Source organism: Danio rerio, chromosome 15, assembly GCF_049306965.1.
Source record: "Danio rerio strain Tuebingen ecotype United States chromosome 15, GRCz12tu, whole genome shotgun sequence".
Taxonomy (NCBI): domain Eukaryota; kingdom Metazoa; phylum Chordata; class Actinopteri; order Cypriniformes; family Danionidae; genus Danio; species Danio rerio.
In genome coordinates, this window is record NC_133190.1 from 18,949,898 (window position 1) to 18,976,236 (window position 26,339).

The 26,339-nt window shown below is 36.9% G+C and overlaps 1 protein-coding gene across 2 annotated transcripts; it reads left to right on the forward strand.

Annotated features, from left to right (window-relative positions):
* Nucleotides 1–1,584: 1,584 nt before the first annotated feature.
* galnt17 (polypeptide N-acetylgalactosaminyltransferase 17) lies at nt 1,585–25,947 on the forward strand. Of its 2 annotated transcripts, none has more exons than XM_073923497.1 (12): nt 1,585–2,065; nt 4,814–5,093; nt 6,982–7,165; nt 8,465–8,631; nt 9,877–12,620; nt 14,668–14,865; nt 18,100–18,217; nt 18,381–18,566; nt 19,929–20,066; nt 23,051–23,146; nt 25,220–25,381; nt 25,486–25,947. In XM_073923497.1, the coding sequence occupies exons 5-12, from the start codon at nt 11,977–11,979 to the stop codon at nt 25,630–25,632; spliced, it is 1,689 nt and encodes a 562-aa protein (XP_073779598.1). In that variant the 5' UTR covers nt 1,585–2,065; nt 4,814–5,093; nt 6,982–7,165; nt 8,465–8,631; nt 9,877–11,976; the 3' UTR covers nt 25,633–25,947. The 2 variants fall into 2 exon arrangements, with proteins under 2 accessions (XP_073779598.1, XP_696189.5); XM_691097.10 differs by having other exon boundaries at nt 12,446–12,620.
* Nucleotides 25,948–26,339: the final 392 nt, after the last annotated feature.

Consider the following 26,339-nt stretch of genomic DNA (forward strand, 5'->3'; position numbering starts at 1 on the left):
GCCAATGCCAACATAGGCTCATTCTGAAAACATCAATCGGTGCTTTTGAAAAAACTATTAGTTGGGTTTAAGGAAGGTGTAGGGTGGGTCAGTCGATTGGTCAGTTTGTCAGTCAGTCAGTCAGTCAGTTGGTCAGTCGACAGCGGCTGCTTGTGGCTTTACGAGAGAACAGCAGCCACGAATGGCACTCGCGAGAAAATATTGAGATCCTCAAAAGCGAACACATCGGCCTCTCACTGATTCGTGAAAACAAAAACTGCAAAAAAAAAGAAAAGAAAAAAAACATCGCTCCTGTGACATATTTAACGGTCTCTAGAAATGTATATAGAGGTACGTTTTCAGAATGAGCCTAAGTTGCCCAATGCATATGGTCAAATTAACATGTTGTCTCATTTCTTTTACAATAATAAGGTCATAAAAAGTAAAAACATAAGCATAACAGATTTTTGTGTGTGTGTGATTCATTACCTGCTTTGTATTGTTTATTAAAGTGGACATGTTTTATCTAACAGTAGCGTGTCTTTACTAAAGATTTAAGCACATTCAGACAAAGCGAAAGTTTTGCAGTAAAGGAAAAATACAAATTATACAAACTTAAATTTTTTTAATTATTTAATTAAAATTTATATAATAAAAATGTTGCCTCTTAAAAGGATAATTAGCTGTGAGTTTCCCTACTGACAGTCTTTTTTTTAAAGATTTAACTTAAATGTTGATATGCAAATTAGTATGTTTTGACTTTTCTATCTGGAAATAAACAATTTGATATTATACTACTGGGCTGTTAAATGCTTGATTTTGATTGACCAGTGAACATTCTAAGGTGTGCAATGATTTTCAGTCAAACGCATGATTAAAGTCTTGGCCACATTGCCATTCTACATTACTAAAATGAATAATGAGTTAATTCACAGCCTCAACAATCAAACACAAAAGGTTTTTAAATGAGATGAATAATACTCATCCCCCACACAAGAGCATCTTGAAAACAAAAACCTGACAAATGTCTTGAAATACAACATCTGAACAGTGTCTTTTAGGTGTGGTAAGACTCTGGTCCATTGAATTATTAGGTGAATTGGAGAGGTGTAATGGTCATGCTGCATAATTTTGGAATAACTTTATGTCCTATATTGTCATTTAGCTATTCATTGCTCAAAATCCTGTACAGGCTATCAGTATACGTAACAACAATGTTATTTTTTCGTGAGTTATTATCAGCGTATTGCTGTGTATGTAAATACGCTCAGTAATTCCTCTAGTTCAAAAAGATACATTGAGATTCTCCCAGGAGATCTCCATTTAGCGCATCTGCCCTAAAGTGTGCCTCCAGCATCTTACTAATTAACGTTGGATGTACCATTCATTAATCTCATATTATATTAAGCCCAGAAATTCTGTACCTTCTTCCCTGGCTTTGTAAAATGATGTGGGTGAAGAGTGATCAAGTGCGCGCGTGAGCAGTTCTTCAATCCCACACACGCGCGCGCATCTGCTCCTCCACTCCGCGTTTTCCAGCCGGCTCAGCAGAGGCGCTATCCAGCATTATGAGGACAAAACCATTTAACAGGGCACATTAACTGCAGAGAACTGTGTGAACGGAACGAGACGCAGGCTACTCGTAGATCAACGGCTGACGTCTGAAATAACAGCAGATCGGAAATATAGCGACTATAATGAACGGTGCGCTGGATGTGGACGAATCCGGCTGGAGATGATGATGATGATGGTGATGATGATGTTGCGTCTGCGGAGACTCAGAGCTGAAGTAGAGGGATCTTACACACTTCTTCAAGCACACACGTAAAGCCTGACCTCTCGAAACATCTCACATTATTTATTTCCAGGAAGGAGCCGTGTTTGTCACTGAAGACCTCCTGAATTTGACTGACAGACGCCTTATGATGAATGACTGCAGTTTATGACCGTTTGCTGCGACTCTTTGAAGTATGTTAATATATTTCCCATGTGGGTTTCATACAGAAGAACATGTGAATACGGATGAAAGCACACAGGCGGACTCCACTATGTTCAAGAGCAGGATGCGTTTTACCAATCCGAAATGGTAAGTGCTTATAATACATTTCTGAAATGTATTATAAAATGAAATGTATTTCTGAAGTATATTTCAGAAAAGTCTTGCAGGAACAGTTCTTATTGGGGGATGTAAGAGATCCATCAAATGTAGAATTTCAGAAGACTGTTAATTGGGTTGTTAAACCTGTCAAGAGCCAACCTTGAGCAACCTTTGGTTACAAAATTTATGGTCTTTACAATGGGAATAAATGCATTTAGACAATAGATGAAACGGTTAGAAATTAGAAACAGGGATGTCAAAACTGACTTACTATTTAATCACCCTCAAACTTTTTGAGTTTCTTTATTCTGCTGAACACTAAAGAAGATATATTAGAAGAAATCTGGAAACCTGTAACCATTGACTTTCATGCAGGGAATACAAATAATATGGATTTGTGGATCCATAGCTACTATGGTCAATGGTTAGTTTTCTTTGAAGAAAATTATAGTATAACTATATAATGTTCAGACAGTTGGCCATTATCAATCTAAAGGGGTATATTTTGTCATATATTAACTCACTTATTACAATATTACTTTGTAAGTAAACAGCCAAATTATTTCTACGTCAAACTGTTTGCTTAAGTTAAATTTGGACTTTTTCAAAAAGGGTCTGCAGCTAAAAATGAAAGCTGTCAAAATGTACTCCTTTAACTGTTTCAAACCTGTTTAAGTTTCTTTCTTCTGTTACACAAGACATATTGAAGAGTGCTGGAAACCAGCAGCCATTGACTTCCATAGTATGGTTTTGTTCACACTATGGATGTCAGTGGTTGCTGGTTTTTTAGCATTCTTCAGCATTCTTAGGATAAACTTTTTTTGTCCCAGAGAAGAAAATTTGTCAAAAAAGTGCTACGATGTTGCTCTAAGCAGACAATAAAATAATAAAACAAACAAAACAATTAAGTACCTAAATTGTTTCCAAAATAAGACGGTATATAAATATATAAATATGAAATATTTAAGGCACAGAACGCAGTCAGGTGCTAATATACTACAGGTGCATTGTTCTTGGCAGAGTTTAACAGTTTTATCGAGGTAGGAACAAACAAAAGCTTCAACATAGTGGTTTTGCACATCTGCATTTTCAGTCTTTTTCCTGATGGAATCAGCACTAATATTTATTGCTCTTCTCATGACCGCCTGTTTATATAGAATCTGTATAGGCTCGTATTGTTTTATTCCTAGTATTTTTATTGCTGTTTTTTGAATATCACCAATTTATTTTTTAATTGAACAGACAGATTTCTAAACCAGACAGTGATTTCACAGCGAATAAGACTTTACTAGAGAGAGAGGGCGGATTGATACACAAAACAAGAAATTAGCACCGGCATGTATAATATCTGTCAAATTTGTTAGACAATGATCCATTATTTACAAATATTTCAGAGTGAAATTGGTGCAATTGACTGATCAGAAAACATATATACAGATAATGTACTATAGGACACTTCAATTACATATAAAATGTGATATAATAAAAGGAAAAAGGTTTGTGCAGTGGCGAAAAAAAGCTATTTTTAAATAATTGATCTTGAAAGTGTGGTTGATTTGATTTGATTCTCGAAAGCTATGATTCCACCTTTATTTCATGCTCTGGTTACTCACCATAGGCATTTAAAACAGTATACCCATGTGTACAATTAAATAGAGTTTGGTACAGGTGGCTCATCATTTAATTTGTAAACTAATAAAATCTCTTTATTTTTAGAAATATTAAGTAGCATTTGTAGTATTTGTATTCATTAAATGCACTAAATCAAGAATTCCCGGCAAACAATTTTGTGTTTAATAGACTTATAATAGATATCTAAATGGAGACAGCTTAGCTAAAACAAGGCTAAACTTGGGCTGTCAGAAAAAAATCTAATAGACATCTAAGAACAGCCCAAAACTTAACTAGTCGTCAAATAGGTAGATTAGACAGACTTTATATGTGTAGTCATTCATTCATGGTTATGTGTTGACTAGTCTAGTTTTGGCCTATTTTTAGACATCTATTAGATTTTCGCTGACAGCCCAAATTTAGCCTTGTTTTTGCCAAGACGACTATGTTTAGACATACTATATTAGACATGTTTTAAAAACAAAAATGCTTGCTGGATTGAAAATTGAATCAATTTGAAATAAATTTGCAACCAAGAACAACTGAATCGATACTCAACTCTAAAGCTAATTTAAAGCTGCTCAAGATTTACATTTGTTGACTCAAACTAATAAACAATGGACAAACTGTTAAACACTGTTTAGTCAATTTTAGGAAAAGGTGTGTGGTCTGTCCTTTAATGTTAAGTAGTCGTTGACCTACTCTGTATTCAAATTGATATAAAATGGTAACCTTATACTATGCGAAAAACAGTTTACCCCAAGAGTAGCAACAATAGGCAGAAACCACCCAAAATTACCCTCTACTCCCAGTGAGATTCTATAGTGTCCCTCCTGAAGTATCAATTTACTATCCCATGAGGCCAGAAGGGAGAATGTTTGAATGGCAGTGAAGTGACTCTACTAATGCGGACAGATCAGGTAATAGTTTCAATGATCCATCAAACATTTTGGCCACAAAGTAGCTTCAAATTCAAATGCAGTAACTATTCGAGTCCTGTTCATGTTCCCTTCAGTCTTCTGTTGATTTCCTGTCAGCACTACTGTGTCTGTCAATAAAACAGAGAGCTTACCATCACATCCCTGCTTGTCACAAATTCAGTTTGTGTATAAAATGTCTTCCAAGATGCGTTTCACTGGATTCCGAACACCAAAATCGTTCATGGCCTTTGTGATGAGAAGATGGAAAATATTACTGGTGCTGAATGTGTTTACGGTGGCCGGCTTTATCACTTTTTGGGGCAAGTGCAATGTACGCACCACCAAAGGTGTTGGACAACAGATGGCTGTCGATTCAAGAGGACAAACCAATCTGAATGGATCTGTTCAGGAGACCAGCATCACTCATGATGTGCTCTTAAAGAGACTGGGATCACTGGAAGATGTGGTGTACAGGCAACTTAATGGTAAGTTATACTCGTTGAGGTATTTATTTAACCCAATGTTTGAGTTAAAAAAACATTTGGTGCTTTGTTGGGTTATTTATTCATAATTTATTTAAAACCATTTAAAAATTTGAATTTCAACAGTCAAATGATTTACCTGACACAGAGCAGCCGTATTAACACTACAACTGCCGGAGGTCGCTGTATACCTAAAATCGCCAGTGCGGGTAAATTTTACCCGGCACAAATTTTGTTTAGAAGTTGATAAAAAAAAAAAAAAAAACATACTATATCACTGTTTTTGCCACTGTTAACAAAATGTGTCTAGACGTATGAAATTGTTATTTCAGGATAACAAGTTTAAATAACAAGATTAGATTAGTAGGATAAATTTTAGCCATCATACTCTGATGCATAACTTTTTTTCTCCAGACTCCATTTAATGCATTTTGTGTTTTTAATAGCTCTACAAATAGCCTTCTTTTAGTCATTGTGACTTTATTCATTTATTATAACCACTAATTCAGTGAGTGAAAATGAAAGTAAAAGTAAGTAATTTCAAACATGAGCATTTCATAAATACAAGCATTTTTTATAGTGGGTAAAATTGACCCACACTGGCGCTTATAGGTATAAACGTCCCACTTTCTAATCTATTTTGATCTAAACAAATTTTAATATCTGGGAATTCTAAATAAGGCATTTTTAGTAAAAGTCAATGACTGGGAGGCTTGAATGTTTTATTGAAGGTTTGTTATGTACATTTGAATAACAGTGATGGTTAAAATTGACCCCACGCCGGTTATAGTGTTAATATGTTATGTTGTTTTGCGTTATAATGTTTATTTAAGCTCTAAGGCAATAATATTGTTTTTACTTTTTTAATCAAATTACCTCTTCATGCTGTGTTTTTATATCCATTTCACCAGCACTTCATTTTTGAAGATACACATGTGCACTTCATAGCTGATCTATATTAAGTGGATAAAAATGCTTAAGTGTTTGGAACTCAAAATGTGCTATGTGCTAAAATAAGCTATAGTTGGGTTATATGTTGGGGTATTTTTAACCCAAGTATTTTAAATGAGCACAAAGCAGCAAATACTGTTATATTGGAAAATGTAACAATATTCTTCACAAAAATGACCTTTTATAGAATTAAATGTTGGTTCACCCCCCAAAAAAGTAAAATTCCTCCTCATTTATTTCTTTTGTTGAACACAAATATATTCTGTGATTAAGATATTCTGAAGATTATTGGAAACCAGTGTAACCCTGCCGATCCTACAGCACCCAACCCGCTTGAAGCTGGAATCAAACTGGCAACCTTCCAAATGGGAGTCAGGTGCTCTACCAAGAAGACTAACGACCATGACCTATAGTATCAGTCGCTAGAGGACCTTTAGAGGTCAGAGGAGTGAGGTTTACTTGCACAGCACTTCACTAGGTGGCCTCTGCTACACTCACCCCCCTAAACATCTCTCCCATACTGGTCACAGCACCAGTGTAACCCTGCCGATCCTACACCACCCATCCCGCTTGAAGCTGGAATCAAACTGGCGACCTTCCACATGGAAGTAAGTTGCTCTAACAAGGAGGCTAAAGACCATGGCTCCTAGCATCTGTCGTTAGAGCACCTTTAGAGGTCAGAAGAGTGAGGTTTACCTGCACAGCAGTTCACTAGCTGGCCTCTGCTATACCAGTAGCAATCAACATCTATAGTAAAAATAAAACATACTACCATAGCTGCTGCTTTCCAACATTCTTCCAAAAAAAATCTTTATTTGTGTTCGACAGAAGAAAGAAACTCAAACAGGTTTTGAACAAGTGGAGAATTAGTAAGTAGATTTATTTGGGTGAACTGTTCCATTAAAATCATTTAACTAACTAAGTCATTTATGTTGAATAGGTTTGTCCAAATCTCTTGGACTCATCGAAGGTTTTGGAGGCCGGGGTAGAGGAGGTATACCAGCCACACTTACACCAGCGGAAGAAAAGGAGGCCAAATTCCTGAGGGAGAAATATGGCTATAATGCATTTCTGAGTGACAAAATCTCTCTGGATAGATCACTTCCAGACTACCGTCCCAGCAAGTTAGTGCCACTGACCTTTTTTAATTTAACCTTTAGATACCTTACAGTTACTCTTGATGTATTATGATTGATTTACCTGAAGGGCAAAGATGAGACTTGCTCACACTAATTAGAAAGAAAGTTATGGTATTTGGTGGGCTGTCAAAAGGGAGGGCACTAAGCTTAGAATTTTAACTGCATCCGATGTAACTCTTGGTGAAGATAAGATGTAATGATATAATGCATGATTTTACAATAGGAGAATTGCCGAAAACTTTGTCTCGGTCTGCAAACTACGTCTCACAACCAAACAAATGTGAGAAGTGACATGAAAACAACGTGAGGTCACGTAGTATATCTTCTGCTATTAACTACATAATGAGAAAGAAGCCTTTAGTGGGGTAGAAAATGTACTTATTTTGCTCACCTGCCAAATTTACACTAGTTTTTCCTCCATATCTTGGGTCCAAATAGACCAAAAATAAGCTCTTTTAACTTCTCCCCAACCTCCCGCTGGTCTGACACCCATACAGATACCCATACTAGTAGATGGTGCTCTCTCATTGGCTGTAGGTAATGTTATTTTTAATCGGAATACATTTCACACAACATGATTTTAAATCGCTGAGAGATTCCAGTTATTTAGTATGCCAAATATCTCATGGGTGTTCTCATTGACTCATTTGCAATTCTATGATAATGACAAAAAGGTCTATGATAATTCACACTGTGTGAAATGTGATCATGTGTTACTCACTTGAACGAGCACCGATTTGACTGTGATTTTTAGGCATTTGTGTCAAAACCTGTTAACGAGTCAAAATCTGGGCTAAAATCATGCAGTCTGAACTCGGCATAAGTGAGTTGGTGGAGGGATGCTGTCAACTGTCAAGGGACAGAGCTGAGTCATTTTTGCACATGTATTTACTCCTTGATTAATTAGGCTGATTACTAAATGTGGTCTGCCTTGTGTTAGGTTAATTATCTGAACGTGCTCCTTTTGAACTTTGTTAATAAAACATCATTAAGTAGAATGTGCTTAAGATTTTCTATATACCAAGTTTGCTGAGCAGAGAAAAATGGCATTTACTGTATCTGAGTTCAAGCGAGTTTCTATAAATAAGCGTCATATTTGTGCCCCACTAGGCTATGTAATTGTTATGGTGAAAATGTGCAAATAAGCCAAGCGAGCAAATTGGCTTTCCTTCTGTTAGGAAGTTAAAGGTTTCACACCTGCTTGTGTAGCAAAGGAGATTCAAGAAGCTTGTTTGTTTCATAGATAATGTGATATTCTATGTGTCCTTGTGTGTGTTTTTATAGATGCAAAAAGGCCTTTTTTCCCCGTGACCTGCCACAGATTTCCATCATTTTTATCTTCGTTAATGAGGCGTTGTCTGTTATACTGCGTTCAGTCCATTCAGCTGTCAACCACACACCAGCACATCTTCTAAAGGAGATCATCTTGGTGGATGACAACAGTGATGATGGTGAGAAATGACAAGAGAATTGCATACTTACAATATTTTGCAAGTCTTACACCGTGTATTACAGGGTATCCGCTGAGTCTTAACATTTCTTAAATCTCAAAATCAAAATTTTAGGCCTTAAAAAAGTCCTAAATTTACTGAAATGTGGGGTATAGGTTTTAAATCTTTTTTTTAAACAGGTCTTAATTTTTCTTTGTTCATGTATAGCTACCCAATCTGGCAATTACCACCCATACAATCACCAACAATCCATCTCAATAAAATTTGAACTTTTTATTTAAAAAGAGCATTTAATTACTTAGAGTAACACTTGCTTAAAAGATCTCCATTTTGTTACTGCTGAGAATACTGACCTTTATTTTTTTATTATTAAATTATTATTACTGTAGACTGAAGTAATTGACAGCTATGTCTTGTTATATTATTGATAAGGGGTGTAGTGTTTGTGAATGGATATATTTGAAAATCTTTTCTAACTGGTATCTTTAAAAAAAATCCTTAGCATTTAGCCCAGTATAAGTCTAAAATTTCATTTATAATGGTCTTAAAAAAGTTTTTAATTTAACTTGGTGAAACCTGCAGAAACCCTGGTTTTAATAACTCGGCAGAAACATTTAAATACCAGAGACATTCAAAAGTGCAGAACAGTGCACTGCACTCCCAACAAAATGGTCAGGTTTATAATCTAATTGATACATATTAAACCTCTCTAACATTATTAAAAGCACATGCTGAGTGATTGATATATGTTGTATTGAGTCATTTTCAATTACAGTAGTCAACATTTGAAGTGGATCAAAAAATCTTTATTTTAAATTAGTCTAAAGACAAGAATGTGTGTTGCTCAATAGTTTTAGGACAACTTTGATGAAAGGTTTTGATCCACTTCAAACATTGGCTGCTGTATACAGTATGTGTGCTCAGTGCTTAACTTGTAAATAACTAGTTTTTTTTCCAGAACGGAAAAAAAAGTTACTGTTACCGACGTCTGCCACACAATTTCAGTTTTATGGGAACATGACGTCATTAGGCAAATATAGCACAAAAAAGCATCAAATTTAAACAGCCTTTAATTATTTTGTATATTTATAATATTAGGTTAGGGGTCAACAATGGGTAAAAAACTAAAACAAACAAACATTCATTCATTAATTTATTCATTTTCTTTTCGGCTTAGTCCCTTTATTAATCAGGGATCACCATGGCGAAATGATCCCCAACTTATCCAACATATGTTTTACACAGCGGATGCCCTTCCAACTGCAACCCATCACTGGGAAACATCTATGCACATCCAGTCACACTCATACATTTTGGACAGTTGACCTTTCTCTAAGCCACACCCAACAACCACCATCTAATAATCGTGGCTTAGCAACCGTAGCTACGCGCAGGGGCTCTGTCAAGCTTTCGAGTGGGGGAAACAGACCAGAGCGCTGTGCATATGGATTGTGCAAATCTGACACCTGGTATCTGTAAATTTGAATGGGATGGTGGAATTTTATCCCTTTTCAAAACCAAAAACCCAAGAGGAGAAATGCCAGCGTGGATCAAGCTGTGCGAGGGGCGCTAAAGGAGCGGAGATAAGTTTTTTTTTTTTGATATTCCTGACACATTCAGTGATAGACTGACGGCAATAATTCACACACCTCTTACCCTAAACAGATCTAAACTGTGTTGTCTACAGAAATACAAAGCAGGTTATGTTTCACAGCTGTCTTTTTTTTGCTCGAAATTATGAGTAATGCTCCGTTTAAGCCTTCGCAATAGTAACGCTAGTCTTATACCGAATAGTGACATGAGTTAGTGATCCGGAAAATACGAATCAGAAAATCTGTTGCTAACTTTACTGAACTTCATATTTCTATCTATATCAAGCTACGAAGATTTGAAATTACAAATCAACAGAACAAAACCAAGATACCCGGAGGAAACCCACACCAACACAAGGAGAACATGCAAACTCCATACAGAAATGCCAACTGACCCAGCTGAGGCTCGAACCAGTGACCTTCTTGCTGTAAGATGATCGTGCTAACCACTGTGCCACTGCATCGCCCCAACAAACAAACATGTAGCTAAAAACATAAATTGTATGAAACATCAATATACTGTTTACTTACATCATTACAACATTCAGTTCACTATTATGTGCCAAGTGAAAATAACTCAGTCCAATCTTCAAGAAGAGCCCACAGTTAGCTCTTCCATCATGTTTTCCGGCTGACGTGAGATTGCTTTGCTTCTGTCTCCTGCTTTCCTGATCCATTCGCCCAGTTTATCTTCTCAAGATCTCTTTTGATCAGGCTCAATATCAAATTTACTCGTGGTTTAAAAAAATAGTATATGCTTGACTGCCTCTGGATTTTTAAAAATACAAATATAATTTATATAGGTCACTATGCCTTTATTAATTTTCGCTGCTCACAATAATCACCGACCAATGAGAGTAATCATAAACGTAAGAAGCCCATTGGTCACAATTGGTCCTACATGCTCAAAATCCACACAGCTTTGCTCGCTGTTTTACATTCGGACTCATTCAAATTCTCTCTCTCTATCTCTCTCTCTCATACACACACAAACACACACATGCAAGTATTTACCATGCAAAAGTTATGCCGGATCAAATAAAATAAATACCGGAGAGCAAAACACAAATATCTGACATTTCCCCGAACAGGATCCAACAAGATCCACCTCAAATTAAGCACTGTGTGTGCAAATTATTTTATTTTCACAATCTGAGGTAAAATATCTACTCATGCTTTCAGTATAGCAAGAAATTTATTCTGAGGTAATCATTTTATGCTGTTGTTCAACCTCAGTGTTGCATAAATAGTTTCTAAAATTAAATTTTGGATGCTGCTGTCACAGATGGTTAAGAGGACATAGTGTAAAGAGTACGTTTATCACCTTATATTACATCGTAGCATTGTGTGCAGCTAGGACCAGGTGTTAGGGTATGTTTACATTGCAACAAATGTACTACAAACAGATGACAGCACTGTTTAAATGATCCCTGAAATCTGGACTTTACTAGAACTATGTTAAGCTGACACAATCTACATTGTAAAAAGTGCTATATAAATAAACATGAATCGAATTGAATTGAATCCCTGTTCAAACGGATCTGAAAAAAATGACTAAACCAAATCCATAGAAAAGCACTGCAAAATCACCCTGAACATATTTGAAACCATTAGCAGACATAGAAACAGTTTCCTAGAAACATTTTTTGTAAACCATTCTGACTGAGTCTAATCCGTTGTGTTGCATTCGGCGGGCAGTGTCAACACTGATAATCTGGAGTTGTTTGTCAAGCACCCTTTGCTCACGCTGCACATGACCACGCTTGTCTATTGTATCAAAGTGTGTGCTCAGGCCTTCCCAGAGAGACAGTTCAATTTCCATCGCATTGTTAGCATGAGCTGGTGGCAGAGGGCCAGCCGTCCATCAACGCGGAGGGAAAAGCCTGCGTTTGCTGAGATGAGGCGGCAGGCGAGCAGCACACCCAATTCTGTCCTCATAATGTCAGTGATTCACGGTTTGTCACTTGGAATGCAGATGACAGTGTTTAACGTGGGGAAAGAGATCGCTTTCCAAGAACGTGCTTTCCAGGGGGTTGATGTGGATCCCCATTGCACAGATCAAAGGCACAGGAAGAGTTTTGGCGTAGGAGACACATTCCCTCTGGTGTGGTTTAAACACAGCAACAAACACTCAAGTACCATGAAACAAGATTTCCCCCTCTTTACCATTTGTGTGTGCGTGTGTGTGTGTGTGCATGTGTGTGTGTGCGTGTGCATGACAGTGCAACTGAAAGGCCCACTGGAGGAGTACGTCAACAAACGCTACCCGGGTCTTATCAAAATAGTGCGCAATCAGAAGAGAGAGGGGCTCATACGGGCTCGCATCGAGGGCTGGAAAGTGGCCACTGGGGAGGTGACCGGCTTCTTTGATGCCCATGTTGAATTCACGCCTGCATGGTGAGAATTGAGCACTTGCCACAATATGCTGCTGATCTTATAGATGGTCTCATTTTCATCTCGACTCCTCAAGACTGTTTATAACTGGTACTAACATCCATCTTGGGTGATCTAAACTGAAGTGCTTAGCTGAGACAGATATTGTAGATGTTTACAACTAGTAGTAACATGTTCAAGTTTATCCCTTGTGATTGGCTTTTAACTATAACATTTTAAGTGCATTAATCAAGTATGTCAGTGGAAGTCAGATTAAGAAAACGAAAGGGATTTCTTCCCAGTATACTAACAAATTTTACTTTTGTGTATGCAGTATTCTAAAATTATAAACTATTGATGCACTGATTGACCAATCATAAGCACAGCCCTGCTTTGTTTACAGCGCTAACCAAATAAACATTTTGTTCTTCTTCTACTAATATTTTCATTCTGGTCTCTTGCTTAAAGTAAAATAAATTACAAAATCAACAATATCTGAATCAGCCCATTTGCTTGTAAAAACATTCAGGATTTTCAATCGATGCATCACTATTATAACATATTTTCTTTCAAACCCTCACGTACTGTAAGAGAAAAGTGTCAAACTAAAATTAGTATGATAAATGCCTTATTATTGGTTATATTAGACCAGGGGTGTCCAAACTCGGTCCTGGAGGGCCGGTGTCCTGCATAGTTTAGCTTCAACTTGCTTCAACACACCTTCCTGGAAGTTTCTAGTATACATAGAAAGAGCTTGATTAGCTGGTTTTGGTGTGTTTAATTGAGGTTGGAACTAAAATATGCAGGACATCGGCCATCCAGGACCAAATTTGGACACCCCTGTATTAGACATTCCTGATGGACATTTATTCATTTATTTTTTAAATAATGACATGATTATTGATGAAAAATACTTTGTTTTTATGGATTAAACTGGTTTAATCTGGCTCACGGAAACAACCGGTTAAAGACATCACCTTGCAAAACTGGTGCTTAGCTGGTTAATTTCCATCTAATAGTGGTTAAACCCTTTTAAAAGAATGTTGTACATATATTTCGAGCTCAGGCTCAATCTGAAAACGTATTGCTATATAAATTTTTGGAGAGTTCCAAGTACGTCCCAGGAACTGTGTTTTTTGCAAATCCACTAGAGGCCGCTGTGTGGGCTTTTTTTAGATCTCCAATTTCCCTCGCGAGTGCCATTCTCACCTGCTGTTCTCATTTTATTCCACCAGAGGCCACCAGAGACTAACTGACTAACCGATCAATCGAGTGACCCACCCTGCTTCTTCTTCTACAAACCCAATCAATTGTGTTTTCAGAAGCACTGATTGACGCACCCACTTCCCTAAACCCAGTGACAGTTTTTGAAAAAACAAAACAATTTAGAAAAAGAAAAGCCCTCGTCTGATTTCTACCACGTTTTTCAGATTTTACCACATTCTCACTCTGTTATTTACATGTTTATTTTATTTTTTGGCTTCAGTTTTTACCTCACCTTCTTTCTGGAACCGTTCTTTGCCACACTCAAAGCCCGTTGTGGTCAACCCCTCTCTGCATCTCAAGTCTGCCGTCGTACATGGCGAGCTACTGGGCAAACTAGTTACAGTGGAAAAGCCGTCCGTGAGCGGTCAGCTGATAAGCGCGGAGAGGAACGGCATCATACCGCCCCATAGCATTCGTTTAAAGACAAAATGCAGCCATACACACTTTTGGCTACATCATTCGCGATCTTCAGAAATATAAATAGGGCTACGTTTTCAGAATGAGCCCAAGTTGTATATATCTGACCACTAATGTAGTTTCTCTAATCAGATCATGAATCATGCACACTAATATCTATATTTAGTGCTGTTCAGATGAAACAGATTTTAATGGCACGTGTAAACAGGGTCTTGATGCATGTACCCTCTGTAGGTCCATCTAATTGGCTGATGTGAGGCGAGAAACCAGCCAACACATTCTGAAGCCAGGATTAGATTTAGCTTCACAGCACAGTTGAAGAAGTGTTATTAGAAGTGTGCTATACAGTTTTGCTTATAATGATCTAACCTCTGCATCCCCTTGTCAGGGCTGAACCAGTTCTGTCTAGAATCAAGGAGAACCACAAGAGGATCATCTTGCCCTCCATAGATAACATCAAAGATGAGACGTTTGAACTGGAACGCTATGAGAACTCAGGCCACGGCTATAACTGGGAGCTCTGGTGTATGTATATCAGCCCACCCAAACAGTGGTGGGATGAAGGGGACACTTCTGCACCTATCAGGTATGGTCCTACTGAACCTATTATGTTAGATCTTTCGTTCTGAACGCTTGCAATTCACATTATTCATACTTTGGTTTAGTAATTTGTCATGGGTGACCAGGTGGCAAGGTTTCACATTGTATGTTTATGAACATTAGCTTTTGGCCCAATTCCATCGTATTTTTAAAAAAGCATGAACATGAACACCATTTTGAATATATTAAAACATGTGCCTGTTTTTGTAAAAATTGGTAATAATGACAAAGATTATAATTTGTGCATCTCTTGACTTCCGTGGGCAGCCATGTTGCCGTTATAGCTAGTGTATTCTTGGAAATTTTTGTACCCCTTGGTTTCGAGTGTGGTCCTGGAAAATTTCAGTTTCAAGGGCTATCTAATCCTTCTCCTTAACCATACGCCTTCAAGCTAAAGTGAATTAGGACACCCCTACCACTTCTTGTGAATGCGCAAAACGAGTGGCAGGGGTAAGGGGAAGGGCTAAGGGGTAGAATTGGAATTGGGCCTTTGTGTTTTTATTTACATAATTATAATGGCTGGAAAAGTACAGTGCTCAGAGCCTGCAAACTTACTGTTTGAATAACAGAACTTGAAGGACCAGCTGTGGAAAATCCCATTACAGTATATACATTCACCAGCCACTTTATTAGATACACCTTGCTAGTATTAGATTGGATCCATTTTTGCCTTCAGTACTGCCTTAAATAATCATGACAGATTCAACAAAGTGCTGGAAACATTCATTAGAGAGATTTTGGTCTATATTGACATTGTAGCATCATACATATCCATCATGCAAATCTGCTGTTCCACCACCACATCCTAAATGTGCTTTTTTGAATTGAGATCTAATGACTGTGGCAGCCATTAAGCATTTAATTATCCAAATTATCCATGATTTGAGCTTTGTGACATGCCTCGATATCCTGTTGGAACTAGCCATAACAAGATAGATTAACTGTGGTCAAAAGAATATACAGTACCTATGTTTCCATCCAGAGATACGAATTAAACTTATGCACAAAGCTGGTATATCACATAAATCATTATGCAAATGAACTGTCTTTTCCATCCAATGAGTCAACGAGAACAAAATCGTCACGTCATGATAAACAGCTGCCAAATATTGAAAAGAAAAATGGAATTTGCCGCAGTAGGAGAAGCCACTGTTGGCTTTTTTCCTTTATATAATATATAACTTGCGTCTCATATGAAGACGAAACGCAATGAACAGAGGGTGGCACTTTGTGGGAGCAGACACACAAGACAGTTCTGAGAGGTAATAATATTTTATTATTATTAATAATAATAATTATAGCAAACCATTTGATGATGTATTTTAGCTAATAGGCGGTTCATTCTGCTGTGGTGACCCCTGATAAATAAGGGACTAAGCCGAAGGAAAATGAATGAGTGGAAATTGTGTATAATAGACATAATCTATTAAAACAAAATCACATGTTTTTTAATGTGCATGCTTGAATTTATTCAGTAAATGTGTTTCCATTGTAAATTATGCACATTTTTTCAAAAAGTTTATCCTAGTCAGTTGTGCACAAAAGTTTTTATATACATTATCAAAATTTATGAGCATCTTGGTATTTTCATTTTTTATGCAATATTTCAAAATGCGCATTAAATTAGATGGATGAAAACATAACTATTGACAGAAAAAAACACTCAGAGAGACTCTGGCTTTTAAACAGTGCTTAATTGGTACAAAGACTGACACAAGGCATAACTGATCCATGTTTTTGTGTTGTATAAGTTCTGACCGTGTACCAGCTGTTTCACAGGAGAAACTGAGACTCATCAGAGCAAGCCAACATTTTCCAACATTCAGCCTTTGATAATGAATTAAATATGAATTGTAGCCTCAATCGGCTGTTCTTATTTGACAGATCTTCCGCTGATGTAGATCATCTGCTTCAAGGTTTGATGTGTTGTTCTACAGACCTACAGATGGTAATTTGAGTAAATGCTGTCTTTCTATCTGCTGAACCAGCCTGGTCATTTTCCTCTAATCACCTCTGATCGACAAGGCTTTTTTACCCATGGGACCACTGTTCACTGGTTAATCTCTATTTGAGCCATTTTCTTTGTGTGAAAATCCTAGTAGATCAGCAGTTTCTGAAAAACTCAGACCAACTTGTCTGAATGGAACAACCTTGACATGTTGAACGGCACTTAGAAATTACTTTTGTTTGTAAATATAACGTTTAGAAGATTGCCATAACCATGTTTACTCACTAAATGCATCGAACTGCTTATATGCATTGAGTCTAAATGTGATTGGCTGATTAGATATTTGTGCTAACAGGCAGTTGAATGGGTGTACCTAATAAAGTGACTGGTTACTGTATCTGCACTGGTCATTTTACAAACTATAGAAAATATTAAAACATAAAATAATAGCTAAAAGTACACCAGAGAGTTTCACTGTAAGGCTGAAAATATACAGTGCATGCTGAAAGCAGCAACGGTTCAAAGCATATTAATATTTAATGAGGTTAGCATTGTTCAGATTTTGATTGGTTTTCTGCTGCCAAACAGCTTGCCAATATTCTACAACAACATTGTTTCTCATTGTGTAGCTTTGGTACTGCGTTTTAGCACCACAGTTTCAGATCTCATAGTTAAAAGCAGAAATAATACTTTCAAATGAACATGTTACTGGTTAAATTATCTTAAAAGTAAATTTGCTAACAATATTCTCTAAAAACACAAACCCTAAAAAAATCTTACTATTAAGAATCAATGTGGCATCTAAATTAATATCACATCAACTAAAATCAATAAATAAAGAAGTAAAAACACGATGAATAAAATATCAGTAATTTCTCCATCAAACAGTAAACACATTTACATATAAATACAGCATTAAAATGTAACAGAGGCTAGCTAGTGAAGTGCTGTGCAGGTAAACCTCACTCCTCCGACCTCTAAAGGTGCTCCAGCGACAGACGCTAGAGGCTATTGGTCTTTAGCTTCCTTGTTAGAGCAACCGACTTCCATAAAAAAGAATTGCTGGTTCGATCTCTGCTCAGACTGGGTTTCGTGCAGTAGCACCGGGTTACAAAAATAATACAAGATATAACATATTTTAACTGTTGTCAATATTTAATATTTTCATTTAGTTATACAGATTTGTCAGTATTGACATTCATTATTTGTTTATGAATTATTCAATAAAATATAAAGCAGCATTAGAAAATGCTAAAAATGTTTATTTTTTAGGACGCCTGCAATGATAGGCTGCTCTTTTGTGGTAAACCGGGAATACTTTGGGGATTTGGGCCTACTGGACGCAGGGATGGATGTGTATGGAGGCGAAAATATAGAGCTGGGAATCAGGGTTAGTATGCCACCCACATCCCACTGCTAAAGTAGAGCATTCGCAACTTAGCCTCACCTACGCTCACTCCATACAACCTTCATTTGATAGGTATTTTTGACTTTTTATGTTTAAAATTATGCCAGAACTGATTTTTTTTACTGGCATATGTTTTGAAACCCAGGTTTGGTTGTGTGGGGGCAGCATGGAAGTCCTGCCTTGTTCCAGAGTGGCTCATATTGCTCGAACAAAGAAGCCCTACCACAGTAACATTGCCTTTCACACAAGACGCAATGCTCTTCGAGTTGCGGAAGTGTGGATGGACCAGTACAAATCTAATGTCTATTTGGCATGGAACCTACCGATGAAGGTAAGCAATAAAAGGTGGCAAAGAATGAAACTCTGGATATATCTAGGCACAGCTTGATAATAAGAGTTCAGTACATAGAAAATGACATACTGTAAGTCTTAAACATCATTGTTTTCTTGTTCACTTCCAAATCCTGTAATTGTAAAATCCTGATGTTAAACAGGCAGATCAGAACAAAATACAGAATCATGAATATGCATGCCATAGACTGTTTGATTGGCCACAACTTTTCCTGAGATTGCAGTGATTATAATGTTTCCATTATTTTTTATTTAATCTATTATACTTACTTCGTATGTCTGACTTTTATTTTGAAAACCGCACATATAACTTAGCTTTTACCGTGATTTCTCTGGAGTGAAAATATTCGATTAAAACTTGTCTGTTTATGCCTAAGTTGATGTTAATAACTGCCTGTGTTTTCATATACATTAAACCCACAAAATACTTTAAATATATCTCTGCAACATAGGCTCATTCTAAAAAAACATAGCCCTATATACATTTCTGGAGATCACAAATTATGTAGCCAGAGCTAGGTATGGCTGCATTTCATCTTTAAAATGAAAGCTACAGATAGTATGACAGTGGTCCTTCTACCGCTTACCTCTGTATGTACAGCTTTTCCTCTGTTACCAGTGTGCCCCGTAGCAAAGACAAAAGCCAAAAAATAAAATAAACAAGTAAATAACAGGGTGAGAAATAATAAAAAAACTGTAATTCCTTACATTTAAATAGCACTTTTCTGGACTCTCAAAGCACTTTTACATTTTTTTTTTTTGGTGAATCTCCTCATCCACCACCAACATGCAGCATCCTCCTTGATGATGCGACGGCAGTCATAATGCACCAGTCTGCACACCACACAAAGCTGATTGGTGGAAAGGAGCCAATTATGATATGGGGATGGTTAGGAGGGCATGATGAACATAGGCCAGTGGGCAAAGTCGGCCAGGACGCCAGGGTTAAACCCCTACTCTTTTTTTTTTTTGCTGAGATTTTTAACAACCACATAGAGTCAGGAAGTCAATCTGACGTCTCACGCTGAGTAGTAAAGAGTCCTCATCAATATACCCAGGGCATTAGGACCCACACAGACCGCAGGTTGAGCGTCCCCTGCTGGTCTCGCTAACATCACTTCCAGCAAAATCCTAGCTTTCCCATGGGGTGTCCCATCCACATACTGACCAGGGGTAGCCCTTCTTAGCTTCAATGGGCGACCATGTTAGAGACTAACTTACTAAAATGCATCAATAAAAAGTTAAACTAATATAGTGCATCAATGAATTGTATGACACCTTTAACAGTTTATCCAAGTCATAATAATAAAGATTTTAATACTTACCTTTTTTATCCCTGTAGAACCATGGCATTGACTATGGAGATGTATCGGAGAGACTTGCACTCAGGAAAAGACTCCAGTGCAAAAGCTTTGACTGGTACCTCGACAATATCTATCCAGAAATGAGAAGATACAACAACACTGTCTTTTATGGAGAAGTAAGTGCCATATTAAATGACTAAAGTTTATCATTGTTCTGAAGTAGATGTTATTTGTTTTGAAAGCACAGATTTTACAATAGTTTTGATCATGTGGATTTGCTGTGCTGACCAACCATTGTTTTAATGTGATTTCTGTTTAAGCTGTGGTTCACAGATGTCAAAACACTGACAATAGACCACTACACTTTTTTTGCCTGCACATTTTGCTAATATGTCTGCACCCTAAAGGCCTGTTTTTACTGCTTTTGGTCTCACAGACAGCCATGTCCACACAGTTTTCAGTCTATACTCAACTCCAGGGTATAGTTTAAAATGTGTAGTACCACCTGGTGGATCTTTTGATGTTTTGGCATTCACCTTGAGCCTGAGCTATTCACACACACCATCATGCAGACTGTAAAATTAGATTGCATGTGGATCTGTGTGTGGGACACTCCTATTAACAAAAGCTGCATCATGAGGCCAATGTGTGGACCATCACTGAATGCAGATGACCAGAGTATACTTTGGGCCTAATGCTGCGTCTCTAAATAGCACAGCTGGCACTTGTTGAAGGGGTTGTTTTGGAAGCGCATAATTGCTTTTATATTGTTAGACGGTTAGTTCATCCAAAAATCATTTGCACACCCTCATGTCCTACCAAAACCAGTATGACTGTCTTACTTAGAACAAAGACTAACTGCAGCCGCACACATTATGGTTCATAACCATGCAATGGAATAGCACTTCAGATATCCTTAAAGTCATAATCGTAAATGCAAATGGAATTAAGACATGGAGTATTCCTATTTCATTAATATAAATATTGTAGAGTATAAATCAACCACACGCACACTGAACTCCTGGAGATTCGTCACATCATCATCACCAAACACACGTTTATACTGTCTGGGAAAAGCTGAAGTTTTTTATTTGGCGTGCGGTACCAAATTACATTAAAACAACTCTCTCTTATCGGGTCTACTTCATATTTGCTTTCAGTAGCTCAGAGTTTGTCACAGGGAATCAGTGAAAAGTTGCTGAATGAAAGTGGAACTGCTAAAAAAAAATTAAAAATTAAATTTTTAAATAAAATTACATGATTTTTTTTTGTTTCGAATTCTCAGTTGAAATGGTACAGGGGAGAAGCCAGTCAATAAAGTTTATAGCTACAGTTGAAGTCAGAATATTAGCCCCCCCTTTGAATTTTCTTTTATTTTTTAAGTGTTTAACGCCCCATTCACACCGGGCGTCAGCTTCAACACTTCCCATTCACTTTTAATGGGTAATGTCAGGCGTTGCCGAACTGCATTGTGGATCTGTCCGCCTGCTTCAGAAACGTTACTCACTGCAAAAGTTGGGACTTGCTCAACTAAGCGCCGACGGAAGTGTCAGCCAATCAGATCGCTGTATGCTCAGACAGTGTATTATTGCTCACTATTTTTATTGGCTGACGCTGCTATGTGGATTGTGTCAGCCCCAACTTTAGACACGCTTTCTGTCAAGCGTTGACGCTGAAGCCCCGTATGAATGGGGCGCAACAGAGCAAGGAATTTTTCACAGTATGTCTGATATTATTTTTTCTTCTGGAAAAAAATCTTGTTTGTTTTATTTCGGTTAGAATAAAAGCAGTTTTTAATTTTTAAAAACCATTTTAAGGTCAACATTATTAGCCCCTTTAAGCTAGTTTTTTTTTTCAATAGTCTACAGCAGAAGTCACCAAACTTGTTCGTAGAGTGCCAGTGTCCTGCTGGTTTTAGCTCCAACCCTAATCAAACACATGTGAACAAGCCAATCGAGGTCTTACTAGGTATACTTGAAACACCCACGCAAGTGTATTGAGGCAAGTTGTATTCCGGCCATCCAGGACCGAGATTGGTGACTCTTGGTCCACAGAATAAACCATCGTTATACCATAACTTGCTTAATTACCCTAACCTGCCTAGTTAACATAATTAACCTATTTGAGCCTTTAAATGTCACTTTAAGCTTTATAGAAGTGTCTTGAAAAATATCTAGTCAAGTATTATGTAATGTCATCATGGCATAGATAAAATAAATCATTTATTATAAATGAGTTATTAAAATTTTTATGTTTAAAAATGTGTTGAAAAAAATCCTCTTTCTGTTAACCAGAAGTTGGAGAAAAACATTAACAGGTGGGCTAATAATTAAGGGGGTTTATTAACTTTGACTTCAACTTTAAATATTTAGCAGTGTTTGCATGTCCTTTACAGCATATAATTCATTAAAATTGGAAAAAAATATATACCATTCATTACATTAAAAAAAAAGCACCTAAGCAGTTTTGCATTTTGTTATTTTTTAAGTTAAATAGAAAACTATTTTTCCATTTATATATTTCATGATTAAAGACTTCTTAAAAATTTTGTTAAATTCTCATCTTGTCTTGTTCGTGTGAACCCAATCTTGCTATCTTGAAATCATAGTAATTCTGGAAAGAACTCTTTTTTAGCATTGTCTTAAAAAAAGCCCATGTAAATTCATACATATAACACCTTTATTGTCTGAATACAAGAGAAAACTGTAAACATTCTTCAAACTGTCTACTCGTGTAATTCTAACCAAAAAGAAAGTCAGTAACATTTACTTTGATGGTCCATTTGAGTATTATTAGACTGTCTGCCTTATATCTGCTGATTCTGATCCTTCAGCAGACATTTAACTGTCTGTAAGAACCTTTGCAAGTACAAGTACCCCTAACCCCAACCAGTCTACTAATAATCTAAGGAGAATTAGTTGGCATGTAGTTGCAATGTAACTAAAATTCAACAAACAGACCATCACCATAAAGTGTGAACAGAAAGTCATTAGGTATGGCACTATTTAAATTTGTTGTGCAAATTTTGAGGTGGCATAGCATCGTTATTTAGGTCTCATGTTAAAAATGGCTCATCAAAACAGGTTTCAAAGTGAGAACTTTTTAACAAACAAAAAGTGCGACAAGCCATAAGTTGATTAACCCTTTCAACGTGTTCTAGATTCGCAATACCAATGTGACCCATCTGTGTGTGGACCAGGGCATAAAGGAAAACCACACAGCAACTCTGCACCCGTGCCATGGCTGGGGCCCTCAGGTAAAGCCTCACAGATACACTGATCTCCACAGACCTGACCTCCACTAAACCTCCACTCTAGTCTGCGCACAGCAAATAGGTTATGTCTAGAGGGACTTTATGCATGACACAGTTCTCCGCATTCTGTTCATCAGCTGCAAGTAAGCAATGACACGACAAGAAGCAACAACAGCTTTATTTACATTTTTGGGCTACGTTTATATGACAACAAGGTAGCCCGTCCGAATTCACATTCTTATACTATGCCCTAAAAGTATGAATGTAAAAGTATGACATACTAATTCCTCATTAACAGACTGTTATGGTGCTTAGTTATGTCACCTGTCAATCATCTCGACATCATCCACATTTCTTTCATATTTAATTACCTACCGTATTCGAGAAGCAGCAGCAGAATAATCTGCCATTCGGGAGTCTTTCATTTAGAGAAATCTTCTCAGCTCTTTGGGTAGTTCAGAAGTAAAATGTCCAAACATATCTTTATATAAGTTCACATTGTTGTTGCAGATGAAAAATAACACTGAAAAGCAATATAAACATGTTCCAGTTGGCTAGATATTAATCAACAGTCATTCAAACAACTTACCGAAGCCTCTCTACTTCACCATGTTTGTAGTTTGTTTTTACTTTTTAACCGAGCTTGTAGTTCTAAACAATTTCACGTCTGACAGGCAATGTATTGTAGGCAAGATTAGCGGTTAGAGTATGAACGCTTCTACACTTTGAGATTTTACTGGAAATAGTAAACCATACGGGAACCTTTGGCATACTCTTTTCAACATACTATGATTTGCGACATGCTGATTCTATTTTCCAATACTATTAAGGATAAATTGAATGCAAATAGGACACAGCAACTGTCTTGCTTTTGAAATTTTTTATTTTCAGATTTTCAAATCTGAACATAAAACACTTTCGAATGACAACGTAAAAACAAAAAGGCATACTATATAAGTATCAGGGTCACTGGATACAATCTTATTTACATTCATAAGTATTTATTTGATCAGGTCCTGCCATACAAAGTTCTGTTAAGGGTTACAAGTCAAAGATCAGAAACCTCAAAGTACAGGTCAGAGTACATACAAAAGTGACAATAACAGTCAATAAATGAAGCAAGTAACATGGATATAAATAAATAAAAAGAAATCAGTCAGTGGTAAGGAGTGTAAACAATGCTAGTAATGTCATGATAGTAATGATGACAGTAAAAATAAAGAAAGGACAACAGTAATAATAACTAACAACAATTATAATAAAACATATATATTTACAACTGAACAATTGAACAATTACAAAACTCCCATTTAGAGGATATAAACTGTTATAGACATCTAAAGCTTGAAGTAATAACAAAAATAACAAATTTTGGAATAATCCAGCACAGCCCTTGGATATAGAGGAGAACTCTTTTTTCCTCAATGGAGAATTGAGTGAACAAAAGATGTAGCCTATTCCTCTTTCTTTTTCTACTTTAAAGAGAGAGAGGAGAACAAGGCATCACTGCTTTAATTGACTACGAAATATTTAGCATTTTTTTCACATTAATTAATAAGCAAAAGCATTAATATGCAATCTTTTTGGATATGAATATTAAAAAAATGAATATGAAACTGTCGGACCAGTGTGCAGACCTTAACTGGCAAAGCTGTGATAAAAACAAAATGCTTTTGGGTAAAAAGGGGGCTCTATGTACCGCTCACTTTTTGTGTTTCAGTTTAGATTACGTCAAACATCAAATAAAAAGTGCACATGTCAAATAACTTCTAAATAAAGAAATGTATAAAGTTTTAAAACCGAACAAAGGTTAGTAAATAGTAATAAATAATTTTTCAGAGGTGAACTATCCCTTTAATGTCAACTTGGACATCAGAACTTTTAGATTGAATCTTGACCAGTTCATGTGACTGGAGCTCAACCCAGCTAATAATTAAAATTCATTAATTGTCATTATGGATCTGGCAAACATCATCAGAGCAGGGTGCCAAAATGCCCCTGAATGACTCTGTGACCCAGTTACCAAATCACTGAATGAAATAAATTCAGATTATCCCTCTGTGGTTTATTTTGTAGCTGGGTCGCTACACTAAGGAGGGTTATCTTTTCCTGGGTCCTCTGGGAAGCACTGGCGAAGATACTCGGTGTGTGGTGGACGATAAAATCAGCAGCTATCCACAGCTCCTCAACTGCGAGAAAGTCTCAAGCGTACGGCAAAAAACTTGGCACTTTGCACAGGTAAAATGATTACATTTTTAATGGAGCATGTTGGAAAAAAAAAGTCAGTAAAAACCATTCTTTTTAGTCAGTAAAACCATTCTTTTCATTTTTGTTCCCTGAAGAATGAATCAATCATCAGCCGAGCTACAGGACGCTGCCTCGAGGTAGTGCCGGCTAATGTCTACTTTGGCTACGCTCTAATCCTGCGCTCATGTACTGGCCAGAAGTGGAACATCAAGAATCTGATGAAACAAGACCAAGGGCAGTGAATCAGAAAGTGGAAGCAGTTTCGAAGAACTCAAGCCGAAGGGGTACTGATCATTTTTGCGTTTGTTGAGTTTCTGTCTTACTACGTTCCATGTTACAAAAACAAGACGCACCATTTAAGATCTGGAGAAGCTCAAGACATCTTTTCAAAATTGACAGTTCCTACAAGAACATTAAAGAAGTTCCTCCAGTAAGCTCATCATATTAACAAGAATTTGGAATATTAACTGTAGGCTGAGTAGGATATTCGGGGTTTAATCGTGTGACTCTTGTGAAGTTTTGAAACCAAAATGACCATTAAACATTGTAGATGATCAGCTGTTGTATTGAAAATATACATTAATGTATCATCGTATTGTTCTATTATTATTGTGCTTCTATTATTAATTTTAGTTCTCAAAAAAAAATGTACTGCTAAATTTACTCACCCTGAAGCCATCAAAGATGTACTGTAGGTGTTTTATTTTCCTTTAGTAGAACTTTCACCAGCATGGAACATGCCACACGTTGAGCTGGACTTTATTGTAGGAATACACACGGATGGTAAGACAACAGTGGGATGAAGGGCAACGAAAAATATAAACTATAAATAGTGAACGGGTAGGCAGGATAATCGAGTGTCCTATAATGATGCTCAGAGACTCAGAGTGGGGGTACTGACTCTGTAATATTTTTGGTAGAGTGATTGGACCCCCCAGTTTAACCCTGA

What these genes read in the sequence shown, in the direction of transcription:
- galnt17 (XM_691097.10), top strand. An exon ending in GTTGAATTCACGCCTGCATG is followed by an intron (nt 12,621 to 14,667) that starts GTGAGAATTGAG and finishes TCCCCTTGTCAG; the next exon opens with GGCTGAACCAGTTCTGTCTA. An exon ending in ACACTGTCTTTTATGGAGAA is followed by an intron (nt 20,067 to 23,050) that starts GTAAGTGCCATA and finishes AACGTGTTCTAG; the next exon opens with ATTCGCAATACCAATGTGAC.